At 43.9% G+C, this 24652-nt stretch overlaps 5 protein-coding genes across 16 annotated transcripts; 2 read left to right on the top strand and 3 right to left on the bottom strand.

Moving 5' to 3' along the window:
* Positions 1-2598: 2598 nt before the first annotated feature.
* LOC143370235 (uncharacterized) lies at positions 2599-9889 on the top strand. Of its 5 annotated transcripts, none has more exons than XM_076815068.1 (10): positions 2599-2769; positions 4415-4696; positions 4762-4862; positions 5435-5679; positions 5748-6015; positions 6252-6638; positions 7320-7487; positions 7557-7770; positions 8066-8199; positions 8436-9889. In XM_076815068.1, the coding sequence occupies exons 2-10, from the start codon at positions 4420-4422 to the stop codon at positions 8736-8738; spliced, it is 2097 nt and encodes a 698-aa protein (XP_076671183.1). In that variant the 5' UTR covers positions 2599-2769; positions 4415-4419; the 3' UTR covers positions 8739-9889. The 5 variants fall into 5 exon arrangements, with proteins under 5 accessions (XP_076671183.1, XP_076671182.1, XP_076671184.1 ...); XM_076815067.1 differs by having other exon boundaries at positions 4389-4696; XM_076815069.1 differs by lacking the exon at positions 2599-2769 and adding an exon at positions 3496-3860.
* A 114-nt stretch (positions 9890-10003) lies between these two features.
* LOC143370242 (uncharacterized) lies at positions 10004-10795 on the bottom strand. The gene is made up of 2 exons (XM_076815089.1): positions 10214-10795; positions 10004-10144 (listed from the first exon to the last, which is right to left on the bottom strand). Exons 1-2 carry the CDS (start codon positions 10302-10304, stop codon positions 10020-10022), a joined length of 216 nt encoding a protein of 71 aa, XP_076671204.1. The 5' UTR covers positions 10305-10795; the 3' UTR covers positions 10004-10019.
* A 143-nt stretch (positions 10796-10938) lies between these two features.
* On the bottom strand, positions 10939-13201 carry Idh (isocitrate dehydrogenase [NADP] cytoplasmic). Its single transcript, XM_076815076.1, has 2 exons — positions 12681-13201; positions 10939-12419 (listed from the first exon to the last, which is right to left on the bottom strand). The coding sequence occupies exons 1-2, from the start codon at positions 12870-12872 to the stop codon at positions 11211-11213; spliced, it is 1401 nt and encodes a 466-aa protein (XP_076671191.1). The 5' UTR covers positions 12873-13201; the 3' UTR covers positions 10939-11210.
* Positions 13202-14597: 1396 nt separating this feature from the next.
* On the top strand, positions 14598-21962 carry Cul3 (cullin 3). 7 transcript variants are annotated; one of them, XM_076815062.1, is made up of 14 exons: positions 14598-15690; positions 16909-17292; positions 17366-17569; positions 17654-17833; positions 17908-18282; positions 18439-18609; positions 18690-18797; positions 18869-19046; positions 19297-19535; positions 19641-19810; positions 19887-20025; positions 20108-20235; positions 20315-20373; positions 21604-21962. In XM_076815062.1, the coding sequence occupies exons 1-13, from the start codon at positions 15631-15633 to the stop codon at positions 20337-20339; spliced, it is 2361 nt and encodes a 786-aa protein (XP_076671177.1). In that variant the 5' UTR covers positions 14598-15630; the 3' UTR covers positions 20340-20373; positions 21604-21962. The 7 variants fall into 7 exon arrangements, with proteins under 7 accessions (XP_076671177.1, XP_076671178.1, XP_076671179.1 ...); XM_076815063.1 differs by having other exon boundaries at positions 21590-21962; XM_076815064.1 differs by lacking the exon at positions 21604-21962 and adding an exon at positions 21453-21542.
* An 884-nt stretch (positions 21963-22846) lies between these two features.
* On the bottom strand, positions 22847-24512 carry Ubc10 (ubiquitin conjugating enzyme 10). Of its 2 annotated transcripts, XM_076815088.1 has the most exons (5): positions 24371-24512; positions 24134-24256; positions 23698-23793; positions 23331-23517; positions 22847-23255 (listed from the first exon to the last, which is right to left on the bottom strand). In XM_076815088.1, the coding sequence occupies exons 2-5, from the start codon at positions 24158-24160 to the stop codon at positions 23086-23088; spliced, it is 480 nt and encodes a 159-aa protein (XP_076671203.1). In that variant the 5' UTR covers positions 24161-24256; positions 24371-24512; the 3' UTR covers positions 22847-23085. The 2 variants fall into 2 exon arrangements, with proteins under 2 accessions (XP_076671203.1, XP_076671202.1); XM_076815087.1 differs by having other exon boundaries at positions 24134-24435.
* Between the last annotated feature and the right edge of the window lie 140 nt (positions 24513-24652).

The raw sequence follows: 24652 nt of genomic DNA, 5'->3' as shown, positions 1-24652 counted from the left end.
CGGATAAGATGTATCATCCGGCCTATCGAAGCGGGCTTTATTTCGTTCCGAACAATACGCCGGCTTCTGGGAGATTCGCGGAGCCAGCGGGCAGCCTTGACGCCTCAATATCACCCCTTATCGACGAGGTATGACGCGGCGAACAATGGTGCTAAGTATACGCGCGATGGGCGACGAGATGGAAGTTGGAGCGGAGAAGCGAAGCGATTGGAATTTCGCTCGGCGGCGATGGGGATGGGAGGAGAGTTCGTGGAACTGGGTATTTGATTCTGAGCTTTACGAATCGACTTGGGTACTGGAAGTAACTTTTGGGTACTTGTTTAGATTGTGGGCGATGCTGCGAAGGTGTTGGAATAATATTTTACTGGAGTTTTGGTGGATGTAGTGGGGATACTTTCTGTGGTGGATCAAGCAGGGTGTTAGCTTGCTCGATGGCAAGCAGGCTCTGTGGGTCTCCGATGAAGAGGGTTCCTTGAACATCAAACAATATGTTAAAACGTTAATGACCTCTTAGTAGCTTGAAGATATAATAGAAGTTCCGATATTATTACTGTATGCTACTAAAATTTACGTTGTATTACGATTTTAATAACATCATTCTTCGAGGATACTTTATATTTAAGAATGTAATAAATATACACTTATTTTGCAAAAATTTTAATTGCACCTTTTTGCCACTTACGTGTTTTTTTAATATTTTATTTACTTATAAAAATTAAATTACGAGTGGGTCTCCTTTCTCTCCTGGCAACCAATATTCTTAGATCCAGCTCTCCACTGTAGTAGAGGCAGATGCCTTAATAGCGGAGTGACAATAGTGGTGATAGTATTAACGATGGTACTATCCGCAGCACTGTCTTTCTGTTCAAATTGCTTCATTAACAAGGGAAGATCCCGATGCCGAAAATTTAAAAAATTCTGAAACTTTGTGAATATGTAGGAGATTTCCTCCTGATTACAACGCAATTTTTGTTTACTGCCCAAATTCACTCGAGGGGGGTGAAATTAACCCCTGAAAATTCGGCTATTTTCCAATTTTGTGTTATATCTCGTACGAGATGGAAAAAAGTTTCAAGACGAAAGTTACTTCTTTTAATTAGATCTATTATTTGGTAAAAAAAATATTTTACAGTTCACGAGTTATAACACAAAATCGCAAAATAATTAGATTTTCAGGGGTCAATTCCACCCCCTTAGAGTGGATTTGGGCAGCAAACAGAAGTTGCGTTCTAATCAGGAGGAAATCCCCTACAAATTCCCAAAGTTTCAGAATTTGTTGAATTTTCGGGTTCGGGATCTTCCCTTGTAAGTTACCTTCATTATCTTCGTTACTTCATACCCCAAGGATCCATTGCACCACTAACCAACATCCTGCCCCGTTTTTTTAATTATAAAAAGCATACAGGGAAGCTCGAGGAGAGCCGATAATCGCGGCATGCTTTCCCGAGGAAATGCGAACGAATCCTCGGGAGCAGCCCCCGTCGGTCACGTGCATACGGGTGGTCGCATTCCTTTAAATGGACGTGACGTGTCGTTCGATAACCGTAAAAGGTGACGAAACCATAGAAACGAAACGCGGATCCACGAGAGTTCTCCTTAAGAAAGCCACCCCAATCCCATCCTTCGATTTCACATAAGCCTTCGAATCTACATAAACTGACCGGAGCCACATCCTTCCACGTACACCGCCGTTCCTAAGTAGGTATCTTAAGGGTTGAGCCTGGGCTAGCGGGCCGAAAGAATCAATTTTTTTTTTTTATAAATCAATAGTTCAATATCAATAAACAAAATGTTTTAAATTTTTGCTTTCAAATGAACAGAATAGACGCTGCGTTGTCCGCCGCGGAACAATTTCGCCGCCAATGGACTGGGTAGTCAAAACAAGCCCTTGTGACTGCTATTTGCCATTCTTTCTCAATAAAAAAAAATTATTTACCTTAACCTGACGATACAATATCTTGAAAGTTTGAGAAAAATCAATTAAATACTTCCTTTAAAAAAAATCCCCCAAAGCCTCGATTTTCAACTATAGTTACCGCAGGCTCCCCTCTTAAGTAGTCCATAAGTTCCCAAGTATTACAACCCCTATTGTATTTGAATACTCCCCGCTGTTTTAAATTCAAAATAATTCTGCGATAAATTCGCAACTTAATTTAAAAAAAATTATTCGCCATGGAGTACCCTACCACTTATGAGGTCCAGTGTAAGTATTCTAAGTGCTCCCTCGACCCGACCGGCTCTCCAACTACCAAACCCCGTTCCTAAGACACCCTTTGGAGCTTCGATCCTCGCAGCTCATCCCCCGCAGAAAATCAGAGGCACCCAGGTCGCCGCGAGGCGAGGAACCCGAACAGTGTCCGCTTCCAGTACCCGCAGCGACACCCCCAGTTTCCTAAAGAGCATCCGACGTATTTACGTCCCGTTTAATCGCGCTGGCCCTCTCCCCGCAAGCCTCCGCGTGCTCATAATTTTCCGGCTCGGTGTGTTTTCCTAGGCACACCCCGCACGCCTTTACTTGTTGCTGCTGCCCGCTCCTCCGTATCCATGCGCGCTTCTATCGATCCCCCTGGCCCCTATATAAAAGCCCGCGTCATCGGTAGCCATGGAAGACACCACGGAGTCCCGCGCGCCCGAGGAGCCGTCCACGTCAGCGGTGCGATCCAGGTGGAAATTCTGGAACGAAAACAAAAAGCCAGAGAGCGAAAGAAAGCGAGAAAAGGGCACGCAACGCGAGCGCCCGTGCCACGCGAATGTGTAATTAAAATCCAAGTAAGTCACCCCCTGCGACACCCTCCCCTCGACGTAGTCCGCTTCCGGTCCCCCCCGAGCCCTTCTCGATAAACGTTTATCGAGCGAAGAGAACCGTCCAGCGCGCGTTTGCATGCCCGCGACCCCTAAAGTCGGCAAGAGATCGCAGGATAGAAAAGAAACGCGTCCACTCGTCGCGGCAGGATCTCCGGAAGCCGCGTCTCTCCTCGCCATCTGTTAGCCTCGCGTTCCCCGTTATGCGGGTGGCTGTGACCGTGGCAAGTTCACGTTAAAGGTGAACGTTCCGTCCGTGATATAGCGCGATCGCAGCAGCTCCTGCCCTATCGTCGGTGTTCCTGTCGCCGAGATAACAGTGGAATACTGGCCGGCGATCTCGCTGGCCTGATTAGCCGGCTTATCGATCACCGCTGTTCGAGCGAATTCGGGCGCTCGCATTGGCGATAAGAGTTACTCGGAATTATTTCTAATCGGCATCGGGAAATTTCGTTGTTACACCAATAACGTAACCCGCCGCGGGGGTTCGGGGAGAGACGGAGGATTCCAGGCTGGTCGTCGCGGATTTCACGGCGACGCGTTGGAGACTGTTCTACGCGTAGAACGCCGCTACGCTTATCGATCTGCTGGCTGGAGAAAAGGAAGCGGGTGCACGGATGGCGTTCCGGGTTCTCTGGGTGGAAGTTAGGCTCGGCCGCGCTGCCGGCGGGGAATTAAACGCTCTGATCGATGGCGGATCTCTTGTTCTTGGAATTCCGGGATCGAAGGCCGAGCTGGATCGATTTTCTCGGCGCAATAACGGCCGCTGTTGCGTCACTAATGACAGATTTCGTTACTACGTCTTCGGGTGGACGAGAGGGACTTCGCTGCCCTTTCGCTGCAATCGATAGCCGACTTAAAGGAGATTAAACAGGGACTAGTAACACACTTTCCATCCCTCTCTGTTGCGAGACTAACGGGGAGCATCCCTTAGTGACATTTCTTACCGTTTCGCTGCTGAGAGATTCGGGGGTGGAACACCCTTTCGAACTCTCTCTCTATCTTCCTGCGATTCGCTCCGAAGTGTTTGTCGAGTGGAATTCAGAACCACCCCTTCTGTTCGTATTGTTACAAGGGAAGTTAGGCGACCCGGAAATTCAGAAAATTATGGAACTTTGTGTGAAAGTAAAAGTTAAACGAAAGGCAGATATTTCTTTTTCGTGGAATGTCTCGAGAACGGTGAGAGATATTGGAAAGAAGTTTCAAGAAAAGTTGCACCTTTCTTTTTTACCTACAAAACTGCGTAAAAGTAACTATCGAATTAGGGGTTGGTGGTGGGGGTGACTTGTAAAATATGGATTTTTCGATAATAATTTTTACGCTATTTTATAGATATATAAAAAAGGTGCAATTTTTGTTTATACTTCTTTTCGATATCTCTTGCCGTTCTCGAGATATACAGCGAAAAAGAGAACTCTGAATTTTTTCAAAATCGCACTATGACATTAACAAAGAATAGGTTTGTCTTACGCGTGAACTACTCTATTTATACACAAAGTTGCGTAATCTTCTGAATTTCCGGGTCGCCTAACTTCCCTTGTTAGTAACTTAATTATCGACCCTCGCTCTGTTCCTTCGTCGATCAGAATTAACATGGGTGTCTGGCTCGAAGGGACAATGTCGCGGAAAGAATGGCTCTTGGTATTCCTAATGGCGGGCACAGCCACGGCGTTGGCCATGGTGCCGCACCAGACCATGGAGGAGTCTCTGAAAGGAGCTCTGAATGCCATCACCAGGAAGCAACGATCCTTGGACACTAACTCCCAGGACTATTACGGCGACCTACTGCCTTTCAAGTACCGCGGCGACGAAGCTGACAGGAAGTTCGACAGGGACCGGCAGGGCGACAGGGAGATCGACGAGGAGGACGAGGAAATAGAATTCCTGCCAAACGGTGAACAATTACTTTAGCAGGAGATTCGACACGTTTTTACTAACGAAAAGGGCCATTGGTTTTAGAAACTGGACAGCTGGAGACCGTGGGGAATGGATTCCAGGATCTGAATAAGAAGCTGCTGGAGAGGGCGTTGATTGAATATCTGGAAAGCATACAGCAAGTGGTAACAGCTCGTCGTTCTAATTTTTTGAAAAAGAAAAATAAGAAAAAAAACTATCTAAAAAAAATACCGACAGAAACTCAGACATAGGTAGCGTCTCGAAGATTCTCAAGAATTCGTGAGAGACTTATCGATAATAGTATATATCCATAAATTCAACTCGATTTCTTTGCAAGTAGATATTTAAATAATCAAACATCAATTTCTTAAATAAACGCAACTTGCGTAATAATAATATTTTATTTAAATAAATAAAGAAGGACAATAAACGTAAAACTAGTAGAACGTGATGTTTGATTATTTTAATAATATGTATATATCAAAGAAATCAATTAAATTTTTTTTTATATTTTCAGTTTTTTTAAAACAGTTTCTTAAAAAACATAATAATGCATCTAATCTTGAGGTTGCCATTCGAGTTCGCTTCTTAGTCATAAAATCGCTCCTTCCGTCCTACCTTCAACCATCCCTCAACCCCCGCCAAAGGGTAAACGACCTGTACGTAAACAAACAACCATCGAAACACCGTTCAATAGGAAAGGCAAAGGCTAATTAAGGGGAGTTGAATTAATCAGTCCCTTCAGGAGGAGCCAGTGACGTCCCTCTTCAGGGAACGCGAGCGGAGCTCCAGCCGGAAAAGAGGCGCCAATTCCGAGAGGGCGAGCGTCGACAACAAAGACTTGGCGAAGCTGTTCCTGGAGGAGCTCCAAGACAGATCTCCCTACACCCTCGGAGATGCGGACGACGAGGGCTACATGGACGCGCGGCAGGTGCTTTACGATCGATACCGAGGCGACCGGGGAAACAATAAGCTCTACGAGTGAGTGAACGATCTTCTTGAACGACGCAGTCGGCTAGTAACGGTATTAATTAAATGCACCCTTCCAGGAACTCGGGCCCGATGTCCTGGGGTGAATTGCTGAACAAGGAGTCCGTGACTCGCGGCCAGGGCGCAGAGCCCGACGAGAACGAGTACGCCGATCGAGAGCAGGATCCCAACCTGCTGTACCTTTCTCTGGCTGAGCGCAGGAACGTGAACGGGAGGTACCCGATTGGGCGAGACATGAGGACCTATCGAAGCATGGTCAAGCGCTACCCGGTCGCCAAGAGGAGCCCTAAACCGCTGCCTGTTCAGAAACAGATCACGGACCCCAAGGTAAGCCTGGTTGCAGCCCTCAGGAGCTTGGGAGGTGGAAGCTTGGTTATCCCCATACCACCCTAATGAGAGGGGGTAGAGATCTGATATTTCTCTCAGTGAAATTTCTCTCGGTTTTCTAGGCAAAAAACATTATTTGTTATACATAAGTATTAAAATTGCTGGGACCGTTTTCCCTGGGCTTAACCGGCAAGACCCTTTCGTCTCTCGAATTGTTAATAAAAATTTGCTCACAGGTTGCTCAAGACTTGGGAGCATTATTTGGCACACAGTCCACTGGCAGTCTCAACCACACCCACGAGCACGATCACGATCATAGCCACGATCATGACCACGATCATAATCACGACCACGACCACGACCACGACCACAGCCACGATCATGACCACGAGAAGACGAAACACGAGAGCTCGTCGGAGCCGCCGAAAGTCAGCCTGCCGTCGAAGGGACAGAAGGAGAACGCCACGAAGCAGGGGAAGTCGAAGTCCATCGAAGTGAGGAAGAAGAGCGTGGACTGGTCCCAGTACTTCGGCATCGATCGGAGGAGGAAGAAGGCGACATTCTTGGCTGGGCAGGGGACCCAGAACCAGGACGATGAGTGGATGCTGCAACGATACTACGAGGTGAGTGGAAAGTAGGGAATACAATCCCGGGATACGGTGTCTCGGGATCCCGCGATCCCGGCTGTTTTTTGGATTCCAAAAATCCCGGGATTTGATATAACTAATCCCGAGAAGTTCGGGATTTTTTAAAAATGTGAATCACTTTATGAACACCTGAAAAATATAAAAATAAACAGAATGAATAAACATAGTCGTTTCATAATAATGACAATAATAATAATGATTTATATAACTAAACTATATTTATTTTTACAATGATATTCTCACTTTCTGCTATTCCGATAATCGCGACATGTCCGAACACAGTCGAAACTTTGTAGATATGTACTTTAGGTGCTTTGCTATTTCTTCGTTCGCATTTACAAAAATCTTCATAATGGTTTACTGATATTATCTACTTATTGAGACTTTATTGTTAAAAATGATTTTAGCTTATGTTTCAGACTAATGATAGAAAGTAAGTTTGTTTACTTTAAATAAAGATTTAGAATCTTACCACATAATAAATCATTTTAATTACTGAAATTTTCTATTACCCAATCCCGGGATTAGTCCCGGAATTCCGAGATAGACTTAAAAAAATCCCGATAGTAAATAATGACCGGGATTGTATTCCCTAGTGGAAAGGGACCGTTTCTTAAGATTCACTCGGCGGAGACGATGTAATAATTATTTCGGTAGAACATGGTGGAGAATCTGAAGGGGAACGACAGAGACTACGAGAAGGAGGACCCGGAGAGGAAGGACAAGCTGGAGCAGATGGACTCGAAGCTAAAGAACATCAAGGACCTGATAGTCGAGGAGGCCTTGAGATACGCGGATTCCGAGGACGCCGTGGACTTGCAGAAGGTGTGGGTCAATAGTTGACTCGGGAGGATTAATAGTATTTAGTACTGATAATATTGGGTGGGGTACTAGGTGAAGGACAAAGTGATGGGGCGCATGGCGGCGGCGTACACTCTGGAGAAGATGAGGAAGACACTGAACGACCTCAGGAGCAACGTGGCAGCTCGAATGGAGGCGCAGAAGATCGCCCAGGCTCAGAGCAATCAGACCTCGAACTTTCGGGAGAATAGCAGCCCGGTTAAATCCAACGACAAACGCAATAGCAATAGCGTGGTTGAAGTAGAAGGTGAGAGCTTGGTCACCCCCATCGACAGGGCTGCATTTAGGCCCAAGCTGGGTTCACATTTTAAATCCTTACACCTAGTTATAGCTACAAAATAAAATATTTTTCTTTAAATATTAAATTCATAATACAAGAACCGGAGGCAGCTGAAAAATTTGCGAGGCCTACCGCCTCCATTTAAAATACATATTTCTTTCCTTCGTTGCTAACGAGGCAAAAAATTATTGGGGTAATAGCTATTTGGTTCCCCATCGATCACGCACACACCTTAATCCTAACGTTCTATGTTATCCCACAGGCGGTGATGAGAGCAGAGCCTGTCCAGAGCTAGAAGCCATCGAGAAGAGGTGCAAAACCGCGGACAGCTTGGCCGGAGACGAGCTGCAGATGCTCTATCTTCCCTGCATTATGCTTCAGATCTGCAAGGCCTGCGTAAGCAGCTATTATAAGCATTGATATTTTACCTACAATCTGCCTTACCGACACTACCCCTGCGTACTGCTTCCCTTCGTACATTTAAGGGAACACAGGGACTTAAATTAAGTCCCTCAATTAATTAGAGAATTAAGTCACTTAATTCTCTTACTCTCTGATCGATCCGGTAGCCAAATAAATTCTAGAATTCTAGGATCTAGAATTATTTCTATTTAACCTCCGGCGAATTGCAGGTGCAGGACGACCTGGAGCAAGAGTGCTTAGGTAACTACGCCGTGGAAGCCGGTAAGGTCTGCGACGCGCAAAAGGCGCGAGAGGGCTTGAAGGCGAAAGAGGCTTGCGTCAGCACGGCACTGATGTTGTCCCAGCTGCAACCCCCCGCCGCAGTCAGCGTTCAGTGCCGCCTGAACGGCAACGAGTCTTGCCTGAGACGCTATCATTACCGCTACTGGCACCGCTACTTCCGTTACCCCTACGGTGAACGACGGCTGAACAGCGGCTACGACATGGCCGACTCTCAGCGATCGGACCGATAAGGAGAGAATGGTTGAACAGCAGGAGCGACCAGTCTACGTTACAATTGGGAAACCTCCGTCGAGGAACGCGTGTACTCACCGCCAACCGCGTGGCCTCGAATCGAGCTTCAGTTCTTCAAAGCAAATCTTTCCTTTGAAATCGACACAGGATGATGCAGTCTTATTTGTGGTGTAGCGTTTGAGAATGATTCGTGGGATTATTCAGCGTCGATTCGAGAACACGTGGCACTTTGACGAAGATGACCGAAGACCGAGCAGCTGTTCTCCCGTAGCGGTTATAGCGGGATCACTTTGCCTGGATGTTGAATGAAACGTGGAACGATGATTTGCGAGGCGTACGGCTCCTCCGAACGATTCACTCAGAACTTTCTTTCTTTTCTAAATAAATGCAACGACGAACGGTAAGGGACAATAATTATCGACTGAAATTCTCGAATCTTTTCGCGTAGTGGTCGCTATCGAAGCCGCAATAATCTTCCTACGCGTCGACGAACAGAGGACACCAGAATCCTCTCGAGATAATGAATAAAATGCGTAGAACAGAGTTTCTTCGTGCAAGACTTAATCTTCAAGATTACCTCGTATAAATTTTATTACTCATTCTTCATTCATTGTGTCAGGAGGAATCACCTATTGCAGAATTGCACCTTCTACTTTCGGGTAAAGTAATCGAAGTTCGGATGGGCAGCCTCGCAAAGCAGAATTGACTTGTGTAATAATACGCGTCAACGTGACCGTCGACCAGCAGTGGGTATAACACAATTCAACTAGATTCTTTCGTAACTTCCAGCGATATCCTCGTACTCCCGGGATAACAGGTTTCACGACAGTTCGTTCCGTCTGCGTACACCTCATGACTTACGAATACTTCCGACAGGTGCTGTATTATTTATTACGATAATATCCTATACTTTCTTTTGTATCAGAGGGATATGGACAAGATGCAAAGGTATATCGATGAGAGCCGGTGTACCGCAAGGTATTTGGCGAGATTCAAACGGACGCGATGATTCTACCGTAGACATAAATCTCCATATCGTCGGATAAGAAAGCGTATATCCATTATTGTCTGTCCTTGTGTTATGAAACTGTGGATACAGTCTATGTGTCAGTCCTATATTCGAATATAATATAAATATATTTCAACATAAGTACATCCTATTTCATTTATCGCGAAATCCGCGCGAAGTTACAATAGCGGTTCACCTTTGATACAAGTTACCGATGCAGCCAAACATATTTCGCGTCTTGGCAGGCTCCCGAGATCCGGCACTGCGATCATTACTTCGATGGCTTATCCTTCGAGCCGGTATTCGTGTCCGTCATTTGCGTCAGTGATTCGAGAATGTCGAGGCACTCGGGAGTATACAGCTTCAGGAACTCTAGTTGCAATTCAGCACACTCGACTAGAAGTAGAATGGTTATTAAACACTCCAGATTTATATTTTAATTAGAATGCAGGGTGAACAGGGTACCTCGCCATTTCGAGACCACTTCTAGCTTCTTCCTCAATTCTATGTTCAGCTTGTTTATTTGGAAAACGACATCTTTATCGGGACCCGACATTATTATCGCGCAGATATCACGCTGCAGCTTTAGCAAAATCGGGAACTCCGTACAGGCGAATTCCCGTTTTGAAACTTCAACAATGGCGATAACGCGCTACTTAGGAATAATATGAGGGTGGGGGGGAGGGGGGAGACAAGAATGAATACAATGCGAAAGAATATATTCGTCACCTTTCTTCCTACAGATTTTCTTTTTTTCAGTCTGTAGTAAAAGCAATTGGTTTGTTTAATAAATTAACCGAATGCCAATGAAACATTCAATCGGATTCGGTGTACCGAAATTTTTGTACGGCCAAGGTCGAGCAATTTTAATATTACAACAAAAAAAAACTTCGTGCGACTAGCCGAAGCATTTTTGGTTTAATAGTCGCTGTAAAAATTTTTGGTTAATTAAATTGGTAGACAGCTTGAGGTCAATGGCCTTAGTAATCTCTTCTTAAAATCGGGAACAACCATGCTGTGTATATCTCTGACTCAAAGTTACGTAATTCTCTTTGCAACGTGGCATCCACTTATCGCATTTCACAGTACTTTCTCGAGTATCATGGGACACACCATCTTGCCTAAAGGTTATCAATTGCTGAAAGCAGGATAAGGAGCGATACGTGGTCGATTCGTTTGATTACATTAACAATTACTTAAAAATCTTTATATAAGAAATAATACAGATATATACAATATCAAGACGTAGCTCGGATAATATCCTTTTACAATATGCTATGTATTAATTTCACATATATTACTGTTCGTACACATACACCAAATTGCGCACCACCTGTGCATGCATGCTACGCTATATGAATTAAATGCAATCTCTTTTTATCCCGCAACCAGCGATATATACTGTTCTTCCCCTGTATCTTTAATACTTTGCTCGTCTCAGATCAAAAGAATTACGTGCTAGTCACTTCAATTCCTTCCCCAAGTTCTCCGCCAGCTTATCCATGAACTCGAATGTTTCTAGGTAATCAGATCTGGTAACATTCTTCATGCCCTTGATGCAAATCGCAAGATCCTTCGTCATGCTGCCTGACTCGATAGTCTTAACGCAGACTGCCTCCAGCGCTTCCGCGAATCGTTTAAGCTCTTTGTTACTATCCAGCTTCGCGCGGTGAAGTAAACCTCTTGTCCACGCGAATATGGAGGCGATCGGATTGGTAGAAGTCTCGTTTCCTTGCTGATGCTGACGGTAGTGCCTTGTTACTGTCCCATGAGCAGCTTCTGCCTCCACGGTACGTCCGTCCGGGCAGATCAAGACCGAGGTCATCATACCAAGGGATCCATACCCTTGCGCCACAGAATCGGATTGCACGTCCCCGTCGTAATTCTTACAAGACCACACAAAACCACCCTCCGACTTCATTACATAGGCCACCATGTCGTCTATCAAACGATGCTCGTACCAAATTTTCTTCGCTTCGAATTTGGCTTTGTACTCCTTGTCGTATATTTCTTGGAAAATGTCTTTGAACCTGCCGTCGTACTTTTTAAGAATAGTGTTCTTTGTAGACAGATACAGGGGATAGTCTCTGGACAAAGCGTATTTGAAGGAGCTGTGAGCAAAATCATGGATGCTCTCATCGGTATTATATTGAGCTTGCGCGATTCCAGGTCCCTTAAAAGTATAAATCGTGTTCTGGATCTTCTCTCCATTGTCTCCGGCCCATGTGATTTCAAGCTTCCCTGGTCCAGGTACCAAAAAGTCTACCGCTTTATATTGATCGGCATGGGCGTGCCTGCCAATGATAATCGGCTGCGTCCAGCCAGTTACCAACCGAGGAATGTTTTTACAGATAATAGGTTCGCGGAACACAGTGCCGCCTAAAATATTTCTAATAGTGCCATTGGGGCTCTTCCACATTTTCTTCAACTTAAACTCTTCCACTCTCTTTTCGTCGGGAGTGATGGTGGCGCATTTTATCCCTACATTATACTTCTTAATAGCTTCCGCGCATTCTACAGTGACATTATCCTCCGTGGCATCCCTATTTTCTATACCTAGGTCGTAAGTGTGCAGCTCGATGTCCAAGTAAGGAAAAATCAGCTTTTCCTTAATAGACTCCCAAATGATGCGGGTCATTTCGTCACCCAAAATATCGACGACTGGTCCTACCTAAAATAAGCCGGAATGGAAAGGAAATTGCGAGAATGTGACAACCCATTTTCATGTAAAAATTATTCCTTCCACTTATATTGATTGCATGACAAAGTAAATTGCTCTCATTACGTAGTCAACATACGACTTATTCGTAACTCGATAATCATAAATTATAATGCATTTGCATTTGCCAGGGAAAGAGCTTAAATGTGTGTAGAGTGTATATGTATCTGCCAAAAACAGATGTCAGTGACATAGCGGTCGCTGATCGCTTACCTTTATTTTCTCCATGGTCACGGTTGAAACGGTGAATGTTCGAACGAGCGAATGTATCGACTGATTCTGCGCCAGACGAGCCGCGAGCAACAGTTTTCGCGACGGAGCAACGCTGTTACTACCCGATTCGATATTAGCTACACTCCTTATAAAATGTAGGTTCGCTCTGATCAGACGGTGGGGCGAAAACATGGCAGCCTTACCCGCTTTCGTACTTGCAGAATATTCCTCTATTCCAGTAGGATTACTATCAAAAACTGTTATCAATTTTTTTTCGCGCTGAAATTCAATTGCAACCCTGCTATCGTCGATCGCAAGTATTTATAAATAGCTCTCGGAGATGGTTTATTTAGACCGTGTTTGAGACACGTATTGAACTTTCAGAATTTCTACAAATGCCCTCTTTTTCGGAATACTTTTCTCACAGCATCGCGAAATTCTAATTAAGTGAACTACGAATTTCGATATTCAATACGATCCAACGAGAAGATCGTTTCGTTAATGAACTTACAATTAGCGATAATGGTCCCGTTTATCTATTTAAAGTCTCGCGTTATCTATGGAGTTTGTACCAAGATGTGTAAACAATATGTTTACGTGCGAAAATTTAAATCTTGCAATCGCAGATTTTCGACGGAACATGGTTATAGTTGCGAGTAGAGTGGATAGAGTGCATTGTCATTTTGTAGAACAGGCTTAGAAATTGACCCCCTCTTTCTGTCGCCGCGGGTCTTGACTCCCGCGACGACCGTAATGCATTTCTTTTACAATTATTTTCTGGTAGATGTGGGGAATAGGAATGCAGTAAACACTTATGAATTCTAACTTCTTTTATGTGCTTCGAATTTACATTTTGTACGCATATATGTGGGACTGGATTAATGCAAGGTCAGTACGAATAAAACGCATGGACTTTGCGATGTACTTGGTTCAAAGTGTACCAAAACACTACAAACACATCGAGCAGGCGGTTGTCGATTCGAAACGAAAGTTTCGTAACTAAAATTAACATAAACCAAGAATCCTGTTTGAAGACGAACAGCATCGAAATGTTATTCCATTCATGGACATAGGAATATAGGGACGGAGGAGTAGTTGCGACTTTAGGCAAGGGGAGTGATATGTATTTGAGGGCGGGGGGGGGAGACCACCTACATCTGCCTGAATTTGATTGGTTGCATTCTACGCATGCTCTGTACCGCTAATTATGAAAAAGTGTTTGTTACAGATTAGTACGTACAGACGTCTAATTGTAAGTATATACTAACGAAGTGATTATTCACAAATATAAACTGTAAAAATAATGAAAATTGAAGAGAAAGATGCATTTATAATTATTAAAATATATTAGGTGAATACGCACTGCATACCACACTCCGAGAAACGCTTCAAATATGGCTGCCACCATCCCTGCTTGCGACGCGACAAACGTTCATCATTACGCATCACTGCGCTTGCGCGAAGCACCAGCCAATAAAAAGAAGGCGTATGTTACCTCGTCGCCCCTCCCGCAAGGGATTACCTCCTGCAACTATTCCTCCGTCCCTATATTCCTATGTCCATGATTCTATTATTCCAAACTGTAGCATCTATTTCTTCTTTAATACTTTCATAAAGTCGATTAATAACTGCCTTATCACAAAACGAGTATAATGCCCTGTTCTCATGCACCAACTGTGGGCGAATCAAATAGCTTTACGAACACCAAGAGCGAATAGTCGACCATCTTGATTCCTATAAAGCAGCCTTCAGGCATTGTAATTTTATTCGAACTTCCGCTTTTGCCCCAAATCGTGGCAACCAATCAGCGACGATACAGGTTGTTCCGATCACTGCCTAGAGGATCACTAATTTGTCGCGCCGCCGCGCGGTCCCGTGGAAACGGTGTTAAGCCCCGATCTGTAAGCGACTCCGTCCAATGGCGAGCAGCTAGCATCCTTATTAAACAAAGCCGACGGAGAGTGTGATTTTTCAAATCGATAGTGGCGAATTGGATGCCGAGGCGACATGTAAACGCGATAAACGAGACGGGTGAAAAGCTTGCTTCGCCGGGGCGCCATGTAACCAGTGGGAAACCCGCGACGGGCATGTCTATACTCTCAGCAGTGTTCGTGATTCATGCGCGTGGAGCGTATCGTTGTAAATGATATATCGTGTAACGAACGTTGGGATCGTTTAGGATGGAGAATCAAGCTATCACGGTCTGAATCGCGCTATGCCTCGAGAGACGCTGAGAGCGCAGCTACGGTCACGCTAACGTGTTCAAGGGGCCAACGAGACTCGAGTGGACTTTTCTGTTTCGGGAGATACGTTTGACAGAGAGCTCGGTTTGTTGACAGCAGCGCGACACCTTCCTTTCCTTTTCTTTCTGTCCCGTTTCATCTTTGTTCGTACTCCCTCCACCCCCCTTCCCCCTACACTTGTTCCCTCGCACGAATCCGTTCCCCCCTTTGGCGTTTCAACCCTCGAGCGATTTATCCGGATTTGTCGTCCCGTTTTCGTCTACCAGGGTGAAAAAGGAACACTCTTGGGTCTCTCTATCTCCTCCCTCCCCTCTCTCGTCCCTCCTGCAAGAGCGCTCGCTCTCTGTCTCTCCCCTGTAAGTCTCTTCTTCCCCTTCCCCCCTCCCCGTCCTCCTTCCCTGCCCGCCGAGCCATTCGTTTTCTCCCCCCTCTTTCGGGGGCACACGTATTTTTCTTTCTTTTACTAAATGTACACGATAACAAGACAATTTTCGGGTCTCCTGCGCGCCGCGAACGTGGATGAATAGTGATTGTATTTTACGCGCGGTGGCCGATCATCGTCGGCTGTTCTGCCCGTTCCTGCGTGAACGTGAATGCTCCCTACGTTTAGCTGGTGTCAATGTACACACGGTGTAACGTTATCGTAGCATCGGCGGACGGAAAGCATTTCTAAGAACGAGCACCACGGTCCATATAGATCCTTCGATATGATGAAGAGCAGTGGTATGGTCAAGAAAGAAGGCAAAATGCGCATACGTGCTTTTCCGGTGAGTATCTCGATAACCGTCCGAGCTTTGCCTTTTCTTTTCTTCCCCCCCCCCCTTTCTCGTTGTTGCTCCGTTTCGTTCACCCCCGAAAAAAACCTGCGACCGTTTCTTGCCCTCTCCTTGCTTCCTGACCTTCTGTCTCTGCGAACCCATCGATGCGATTCTTCGCTACTTGTATATATTTGCACTCATACTCGTACACGCACTTTTATAACCTGCTCCGCTGAATTATATGTCAGGAGCAGGATGCAGCAAGAACTCTGCTAGCTTTAAACGGCCACAGAAGCGCATCGTTTTTGTTGACGATTCTGTACTTGGGAATTTGAATTTGACGCCTCGATGATTATGGAGTTAAGCACAGAGGGTAGTTTGTGGGAGGAGTCTTGCTTATTGTTGGGATCTGTTACATAGTTGCCATAGCGGCGTAAAAGAGAAGCAATGAAATATAAATATTCCTGTGTCATTGCGTTTACGAGTCAAGTTCATTCTGCCCTGTCATTAATGTTCGGTACCCAAACTGCAGTTGGACACTAAATTCGTAATTGTAAAGTTCTTCCACCTCCCTTATGTGGAGTAATGTGACATTAGAAATTCAATGAAAAGAGTTTGGGATGTTTAAAGTGGCACGCGAACGTTTGTGCGCACCTTCATGGTCATGGTTTATAAGACCGTGTGTAATTTGACAGGAAATATTCTCGGGTTATTTGTTAAATTCCATCACTGTATCTGCCGAAAAGAACGCACCACATACATTTGACGCTTGAAACTACTTTATCCTTCTATAAATAATGTGGAATGTTATAAAATATATGCATCCGTGAAGCAATAAAAGGATGTTAACTGGACAATGGTGTTTAAACATTCTAGTTAGTTTATTATCGTAATTCGGGTGAACGAGACAGGCAACGTAAGGAAGCATTGCATGGGAAAGGAAGAAATTATGAGCGACCAGCAAAATCAGCAGACTATTAAGAAGAAAAGGAGCACGAAAAACTTAAATTCCTTTGTAATACATAATACCTTTGGGGTCATAGTATTCGTATACAGTATTTTCTTCAGTCGACACGCGTTGTTCATTTCTCTTAATATAATTAACCACTTTCCCAATATTTCTGAGAAATTTTTTGTTTCCATTCGCATAAAACTGTTCAGTGTCCTAAAAATGTTATATTATCACTTAGAATGACACAATTAATGTTGTGATTCATTATATTTCAGATGACTATGGATGAAAAGTATGTAGAAGGTATTTGGGCCCTGCTAAAGAATGCCATTCAGGAAATTCAGAAGAAAAACAACTCCGGTCTCAGTTTCGAGGAACTGTATCGGAATGCTTATACCATGGTACTTCACAAGTATGGGCAGCGTTTGTATACAGGATTGAAGGAAGTTGTGACACATCATCTGGAGAACAAAGTGAGAGAAGACGTACTAAGATCTCTCCACAACAATTTTCTACAAACGTTGAATCAGGCTTGGAACGATCATCAAACGTCGATGGTGATGATCAGAGATATTCTAATGTATATGGACAGAGTATATGTGCAGCAGCATGATGTAGACAATGTTTATAACTTGGGACTAATCATATTTAGAGATCAGGTAATTTGAGATTCGACGGCAACGGATTCACGGCTCGGCAAAAATATGTTTAATGATCGATTTCATTGTTCAGGTGGTCAGATACGGATGCGTTAGAGATCACTTAAGAGAGACTTTACTAGGCATGGTAGCGAAAGAAAGACGGGGGGAGGTAGTAGATCGCATTGCAATAAAAAATGCCTGCCAAATGTTAATGTTACTTGGCATTAACAGCCGTCAAGTTTACGAAGAAGACTTTGAAAGGCCTTTTTTACAACAGAGCGCTGAATTTTATAGAGTAAGGAAGCTTTCAGTGTACAGCCCCGACATATGCCTGTACTAAATTTCGGTTTAATATGGTTGCTCTCTATTAAATTCTCAGATGGAATCTCAGAAATTTCTGGCAGAAAATAGTGCATCGGTATATATTAAAAAAGTTGAGGCTAGAATCTGCGAAGAGTCCGAAAGAGCAAAGCATTATTTAGACGAATCTACTGAGCCGCGAATAGTAGAAGTTGTAGAAGAAGAATTAATTAAAATTCATATGAAAACTATCGTCGAGGTATGTAGCATTTTGTGCAGGTTCCTGTATCTAAATGATAGTTTATGCCACACGTTCTTTTTTTTTATACACAGATGGAAAACAGTGGTGTGGTACACATGCTCAAGAACCAGAAAACTGAAGATCTCGGTTGTATGTACAAATTATTTTCGAGAGTATCCGACGGGCTGCGTACTGTATGCGATTGCGTCTCGCAGTTTCTTAAAGAGCAAGGCCGTGCCATGGTCCAGGAGGAGCACGAGTCGACGACAAACGCCGTTCTTTTCATTCAGAACCTGCTGGATCTAAAGGACCGCTTCGATCACTTCCTTCATTACTCATTTAACAATGATAAGAACTACAAACAAATGATCGCCTCCGACTTTGAATACTTCCTTAATTTAAATACCAAGAGTCCGGAATACCTTTCTCTCTTCATCGATGACAAGCTAAAGAAAGGTGTTAAAGGGGTTAGTTACGTTAACAGTACTTCTATTGATAAGACCTCGTGGTAGGTGATAATCGGGAATCTGTATGGAAGCTTTCATTTGTACCCATTCCGCATTGCCTCGGCTGTGACATCGCAAAGAGCAGTGAAAAGCCAAACAGTCTCCGATTCATTTTAGATGACTGAGCAAGAAATCGAAGGCATCCTGGACAAAGCAATGGTTCTGTTCCGGTTTCTACAAGAGAAAGACGTATTTGAACGGTACTACAAGCAGCACTTAGCGAAACGTCTTCTTTTAAATAAATCGGTATCCGACGACAGCGAAAAGAATATGATATCCAAACTTAAGGTATATGTTCCTCCCTGTTATTAATCCTTGAATACACTTAAATCGTTTACCAATGAGCCTTTTGTGACCCCTTATTCCAGACTGAATGCGGATGCCAGTTCACATCCAAACTAGAGGGAATGTTCAAAGACATAACAGTCAGTAATACCATCATGGATGAATTCAAGGATCATGTTCTCACGTCCAACGTAAGTTTCGCACGTGTTTAAAGTAGCGGGGTGCGATTCAAGGGAACTAATGTTTTATTTTCCCATTACAGACAAATTTGCACGGCGTGGATATAAGCGTAAGAGTTCTGACAACCGGTTTCTGGCCGACACAGTCCGCTACTCCAAAGTGTAGCATGCCAACAGCTCCACAAGACGCTTTTGGAGCCTTCCGACGTTTCTATCTTGCCAAGCACAGTGGCCGACAGTTGACGTTGCAACCGCAATTAGGTAAGTCGAGTATTATCGCCCCTGCACCTTCCACCACTCCATTCCTTTCGCAACCACAAGCAAAAATATAAAAAATACACAGTATACACAGAAATTGCATTTCTCTGTGAAAATCGTTGTTAAAAAAAAATTTGGTGCGTTTTCTCCTCATGGATTCTCCTCATTGCGCCGCGGCACGCTTAGCATCGTCTCGTGGCTCACCGGTTTCGAAGCACTGTTCTATATAACTGTAATCTAATCTTCCCCTTAGGTTCCGCGGATTTAAATGCCGTTTTCCATGGGCCACGAAAGGAGGAAGGTAGCTGCGGTGGCTTGGACACACCGTCCTCGTCGAGTTCCATCGGGAACGGGAGCGGCAGCACCAACGGCAGCCACTTAAGCCAACGTAGCAGCGGGTGTGGAAACACCAGGAAACACATAATACAAGTGTCCACGTATCAGATGTGCGTCCTGATGCTGTTCAACAAACGGGACAAATTAACGTACGAGGTCAGTCCGAGGGCGACGCTCCCCGTCGATCACTTTCTTCTTCGTACGATTAGTAGCGTTTGATGCTTCACGATTGTCTGTACAATGTATGAAACCGTTGCGTAGGAAATTCAAGGTGAAACCGATATTCCAGAGAGAGACTTGGTTAGAGCATTGCAATCTCTCGCGATGGGCAAAGCCACGCAGAGGGTGCTGCTGAAGCACCCTCGCACAAAGGATATAGAGCCCTCCCATTGTTTCTGCGTGAACGACAACTTTACCAGCAAATTGCACAGGTACTTATACACGTATCTCAGAGGCTAGCTCGCCCGTTGATATCATTGGTACATTGTATGCACAATTCTTGCGAAGAGTGAAGATCCAGACGGTGGCGGCGAAAGGTGAATCGGAGCCCGAGAGAAGGGAAACGCGTAACAAAGTCGACGAGGACAGAAAGCACGAGATAGAAGCTGCGATCGTTCGTATTATGAAAGACCGGAAACGCATGCCTGTACGTAAAGCGAATATTTCCACGCGTACGTGGTTACTCGGCTGATCGGATTGCCTTTTAATCCTCTCGTGCCTGTTTTCAGCACAATATACTTGTAACGGAAGTGACAGAACAATTAAGGGGACGGTTCCTGCCTTCGCCAGTTATAATTAAAAAACGTATCGAAGGTCTGATAGAACGTGAATACTTGGCACGCACGCCAGAAGATAGGTGGGTGTTGCTATTATCTTTTTGGATCCATGTTCAAATTGCCGAGATTAATATCCCCGTTCTATCGTTTCGATTGCAGAAAGGTGTACACGTACGTTGCTTAATGCTCGAATTCAAATGTTGGATCTGTACAAACATGTAAGTAACTTGTAATAATACATCAATATTACTCATCATATTTTGCCGATAGCTCGTAACTCGTTACATCATCGGCTTTCATTGACTAAAATATTGTTATCGCCCTTTATTATCGTTTCCCGTTCGCCTAATTAAGATTAGCCCGATGATCGAGGCATTCCACATCAACCGCACTGCTCCCTGGGAAAAAAAGATTTATCCATTGAACATTCCACTAATCGTCTATAGTCTTTCGCGTTAATGAATTTCTGCTTTGGTATTTTAGGTTTTTAGATTCCGTCTCGCGCGAAGCCTAAAATACTAAAATGGAAATTGCTAAAGATAAGAGAGGAGACGAATCTGACGATTTCGAAAGACAAGTCGGTGTTAACTTAGATGTCGATTGCCCCGAGATTTATGAAGAACTATCAGACACGTTTGATAATTGACCAGTTTGGTGGAAAAGGTTGACGTGTAATCGAGAAATCTAGAATTTATATTATCGAGTTTAGAAGAGATGATTTACGAATTGTTCTGTAACGCTAATTACGCAGGCTCCCTCCCTGAACTCGCATCATTGTGATTTCAGTAACGAGCCGTTAAATTAACCGGTACACGCGAGAACATCGGCTATAATAGGATATTTGTAATTTAAATTCAATAGCGTTCAGTTGAGCATACGTTTCTTAAACGATAAACTAGAAGGAAAGAGCTGAGCCACGGTTTGCTAAAAGATGGTCTACCCGCCGGTTTAATTACGATTAAGGAACTTTTTCTACACACTTGTAAAACTGTGATTGCCTACGATCATATAACGAACCATCCGGATATATACCACGAACTTCGCAAATAATATCGGCGTCAAGTCATGAGTTTAATTTACACTTGTGGTTATCAATTTTGTGTGTACATAAACAGTGTGAATGTATGTCGTAAGAATATATTTGCCTCATTTTCAATGTTCGATCACCTTATTTTAATTACATTCTCCACGTCCTTGTACAAAGCTTAACATCCCCCCGTTTCCAAAATTTTTTTCAACCCCGCGCGAAGCACGAGGCTAAGCCAGGCCTCGCGAATAATCATTGTGTTAATTGCAGTTAAAGAATAAGTAAGAAATAACTCAGCAACAAAACGTGTTGGTACTTTTGGTTTGTCGCAACTTCCACCTCTTCCACCTGGCTCATCAATTATTTCGTTGCAATTGAATTAATTCCAGTTCTTCGTTAAATCGCAGACTGTTTATTGTAGTATGCCAAAAGTGGAATCTACGAATCTGTAACAGATGCGGAATTTATTGGTGGAATTAAAAAGAGAGAGAGAGAGAGAGAGAGAGAGAGAGAGAAAGAGAGAGCGAAAGAGAGTATGTGCGCATGAGCTTATATAAAACAGGATGAACTTAATAAAGGAATGAAAAAAAAAATTATGATTGAAAGAAACGTATTATTATGGGCTCGTGTGTCGATAGATGGAGAACGCCATCAGAAGGAATCGTATTTTTATTTTCATTTATATCTTTATTTATTAATATAGAGTTTTAATATTTAAACAGAAGGTTTTACACCTTTCTTACGCAAAAACTGAATAAAAAATAAAACCCTGTAAAAGCAGCCCAGTTTCCACGCATTTCGAATGCAGAACACATGGTGTTAATTCAGCCCATCCCTTTCCCAAGTCCACATTTTTGCAAGCCAGAGCCTCTTTGCGTCCAGATAAGCACGTGCAATTAACGGCGTAGAGATTAAGGTAAGCTTGACGCGTTTCAAGCACGACTCCTTTCGCCGAGAAACCGAATTTCTAAATAGCTAATCCTCGGTATTATTATTACAGGAAATTACGCTACGTGAACAGGGCGAATTAGCAAGCAGATCCATTTCAATTTCTTAGTATTTAATGTATTAACGTTACATCAGAAACAGAGAATTACATATGCGCAAGATTGTCAGTGGAGGGGAACACGCGACGCATGCGCGTGATGACGCCTGACGTCAAACCAATCGACGCCAAGGTTGGCTCCCTCCACTGACAATTTGTGTGTCAGGAACATTCCTGGCAACCCTGCCACAGAATGCGAATTGTATGGTAGATACTGGGTTACAAATTAATATATCGTTTTACATTAAAAGATGGAATCAAGTTTCCAAAGTATAACAGTAAAGGGGCAATATTACCAGAATCGACATCGAGATGCGACTACAGTATCAGCATGAGTCTCAATAATCATACAAATTTATGTTCACTCACGATGATCGCTTTTGATGTTCACAGGCTCGATTGATATGCATCGAAAGTTGCTCGTAAAACAGTAAATAACACGTGGCTCTAGCGTCTCGGAAGTAAATGCATCGTTTTAAAAATTGAACCCGCCGGCGGCAGCCGGGTCGCAGCTGTCCGGGCTCCGAAACAGAGAAGCAGATGATTAAAACTCTTCCAGCCCTTGAAAATCGTTGCCGATCCGTGAGCCCGTTTACGAATTCAAGCGGAGACCGTAAAATTGTATACAATATCATACAGTTAGTTTATTATAATTTACTTCGCTCTGAAAATCTCTGTTAATCGATCACTTTTATAAACATTACAATTTGCATATATTTATATCATTGTCGGTGGTCAACCAATACTGCACACATGTATGTCAACTTGCTTTCATCTAACAGATAAGTCTATGTTGGCTTGAATTAAATTAGCTGACGGGTGGCAGGCATCACGGTGAGTAGAGCTAGTCACTCGTGGTTATTCGTTAGAGGACGAAGTCTCCCGCCTCTTCTCCGCGTACTTCTTTGTGAACTCTTCCGCGTTCTTTAAAAACTTCTTTCTATCCTTAACGAACTCTTCCGAGACGTCTGGCCTCAGCGGATGGTCTGGTTCCGGATCGTTCACTAACGCTATCAGAGCTTGTACAACTACGAACCAACCAAGGGATCACTATCTTATCCTTTTCCCTCCCCGACCAGCTATGAATTGAAACTCGGTCTTACCTTGGTCCGTCTTTGTAGCAGGTTTCCAATTTTCAGTACTTATAATCGGTAGACACACTTGCCCTTTCTCGTCCACGTTCGGATGATATATTTTCGTTTTGAAGTGTATCCTCGGAGGCTTGAAAGGATATTCTGCGGGAAAGTTTATTTCAATCCGAAATGCTCCTTTATTATACGGCGGATTGTCCTGAAACGTCACAGGCATCGATCTTAGCGAAGAGCTTCCAGGGTGTATATAAAAGGAAGAAGTATGACTACGATTAAACAGTTAATTTCTAAACAGTTGCTCGTACACAAAGCTGGTACACTCTACAGCTATGATTAGGGTAGGGTTATGTGTCTACATTAAAGTTATATTAAACAGTACCGGTAGTATCACACCCTGCCAAGTAAGGATATTCGATTCGTCTACGTGTATATTTGTGAAATTTTTCATTGCCGAAGCTCTTAAGTCGCAGAGTTCCTGAAAAGAGAAAAATCATCGTCTTAGAGTGGCGTTCAAGCATAACAATAATTGGAGCACTCGTTGCGCCGAGTAACGGAATAGTGATCGATGATCCGACGGTAATCGTGAATAAAAAAGATTCGATAACGTCTGCGGTTAATAATAGAAAGTATGAATATTCTATCATCCAGGATCGGAAAGCTCGATGTCACCAGGAGGAGGGGTGCCATGAGAAATTATTCCTGTATAGTCGCCTGTGCGACAAACGTGCCGCGATTCCCGACGATATCTCGTTAACGTTCCACGCGTGCCGAGTTCGTCGCACGATCACTCCCAATCGACAGAAATTCCCAATTACCTTCTGCAATCTATTCGTGGGTGCCATTTTGAAAATAAATTCCACTAAAAGTCGGGAAACTTGTCAGGCTCCTCGGCGATGGCCACGCAGCTGCACACCGTCCTTGAAAATACCCTAGCGTTTCTGAAAGGAAAAAAATTGCTGATCCGACGAAATCTTACGAATCGCCCGTACGATCCAGTTTTGTTTCACACGCGGCACAGCACCTTCGCGCAAATGCGAATATAGGATATTTACTGTTGATTAAGTGAATATGAATCGCTATCCGTTTAGTCGGCTCATTGTGTGAGTGGGAGCGCGTGTGCGCGCGCGCACGACCTGCTCGCACACATCGCACGCGTTTAACGCTTTGATTGGCGCTACCGAATCAAAATGTTGCGGTCGAGGCCTCGGGAATCCTCTTATTGTCGACACAGAGATTTACAATAAAACCTCGTTCTCTGAAGCCTTGAGCCAAGGGTCTATACTTTATTATTCAATTCCAAAAGTGTGTAAATTACTCTACTACTATCGATAAAT

Source organism: Andrena cerasifolii, chromosome 6 (assembly GCF_050908995.1).
Source record: "Andrena cerasifolii isolate SP2316 chromosome 6, iyAndCera1_principal, whole genome shotgun sequence".
NCBI classification, from domain to species: Eukaryota; Metazoa; Arthropoda; class Insecta; order Hymenoptera; family Andrenidae; genus Andrena; species Andrena cerasifolii.
The sequence above is the reverse complement of the archived record's forward strand: the minus strand, read 5'-3'. Positions and strand labels throughout refer to the sequence as shown.

Bases quoted from the DNA above. Each gene is read 5' to 3' on its own strand.
- Ubc10 (XM_076815088.1), bottom strand. From the start codon at position 24,160: ATGGCACCCACGAATAGATTGCAGAAG. The intron at 23,794-24,133 runs GTAATTGGGAAT...TTCTCTTTTCAG, and splicing joins CCACGAATAGATTGCAGAAG to GAACTCTGCGACTTAAGAGC. The intron at 23,518-23,697 runs GTACTGTTTAAT...GTGACGTTTCAG, and splicing joins GGCAGGGTGTGATACTACCG to GACAATCCGCCGTATAATAA.
- Idh (XM_076815076.1), bottom strand. From the start codon at position 12,872: ATGTTTTCGCCCCACCGTCTGATCAGAGCGAACCTACATTTTATAAGG. The intron at 12,420-12,680 runs GTAAGCGATCAG...GGCTTATTTTAG, and splicing joins TGACCATGGAGAAAATAAAG to GTAGGACCAGTCGTCGATAT.
- LOC143370242 (XM_076815089.1), bottom strand. From the start codon at position 10,304: ATGTCGGGTCCCGATAAAGATGTCGTTTTCCAAATAAACAAGCTGAAC. The intron at 10,145-10,213 runs GTACCCTGTTCA...TTCTACTTCTAG, and splicing joins AGTGGTCTCGAAATGGCGAG to TCGAGTGTGCTGAATTGCAA.
- Cul3 (XM_076815062.1), top strand. From the start codon at position 15,631: ATGATGAAGAGCAGTGGTATGGTCAAGAAAGAAGGCAAAATGCGCATA. The intron at 17,293-17,365 runs GTAATTTGAGAT...TTCATTGTTCAG, and splicing joins TAATCATATTTAGAGATCAG to GTGGTCAGATACGGATGCGT. The intron at 19,536-19,640 runs GTCAGTCCGAGG...ACCGTTGCGTAG, and splicing joins GGGACAAATTAACGTACGAG to GAAATTCAAGGTGAAACCGA.
- LOC143370235 (XM_076815065.1), top strand. The intron at 5,680-5,747 runs GTGAGTGAACGA...GCACCCTTCCAG, and splicing joins GGAAACAATAAGCTCTACGA to GAACTCGGGCCCGATGTCCT. The intron at 8,200-8,435 runs GTAAGCAGCTAT...GGCGAATTGCAG, and splicing joins TTCAGATCTGCAAGGCCTGC to GTGCAGGACGACCTGGAGCA.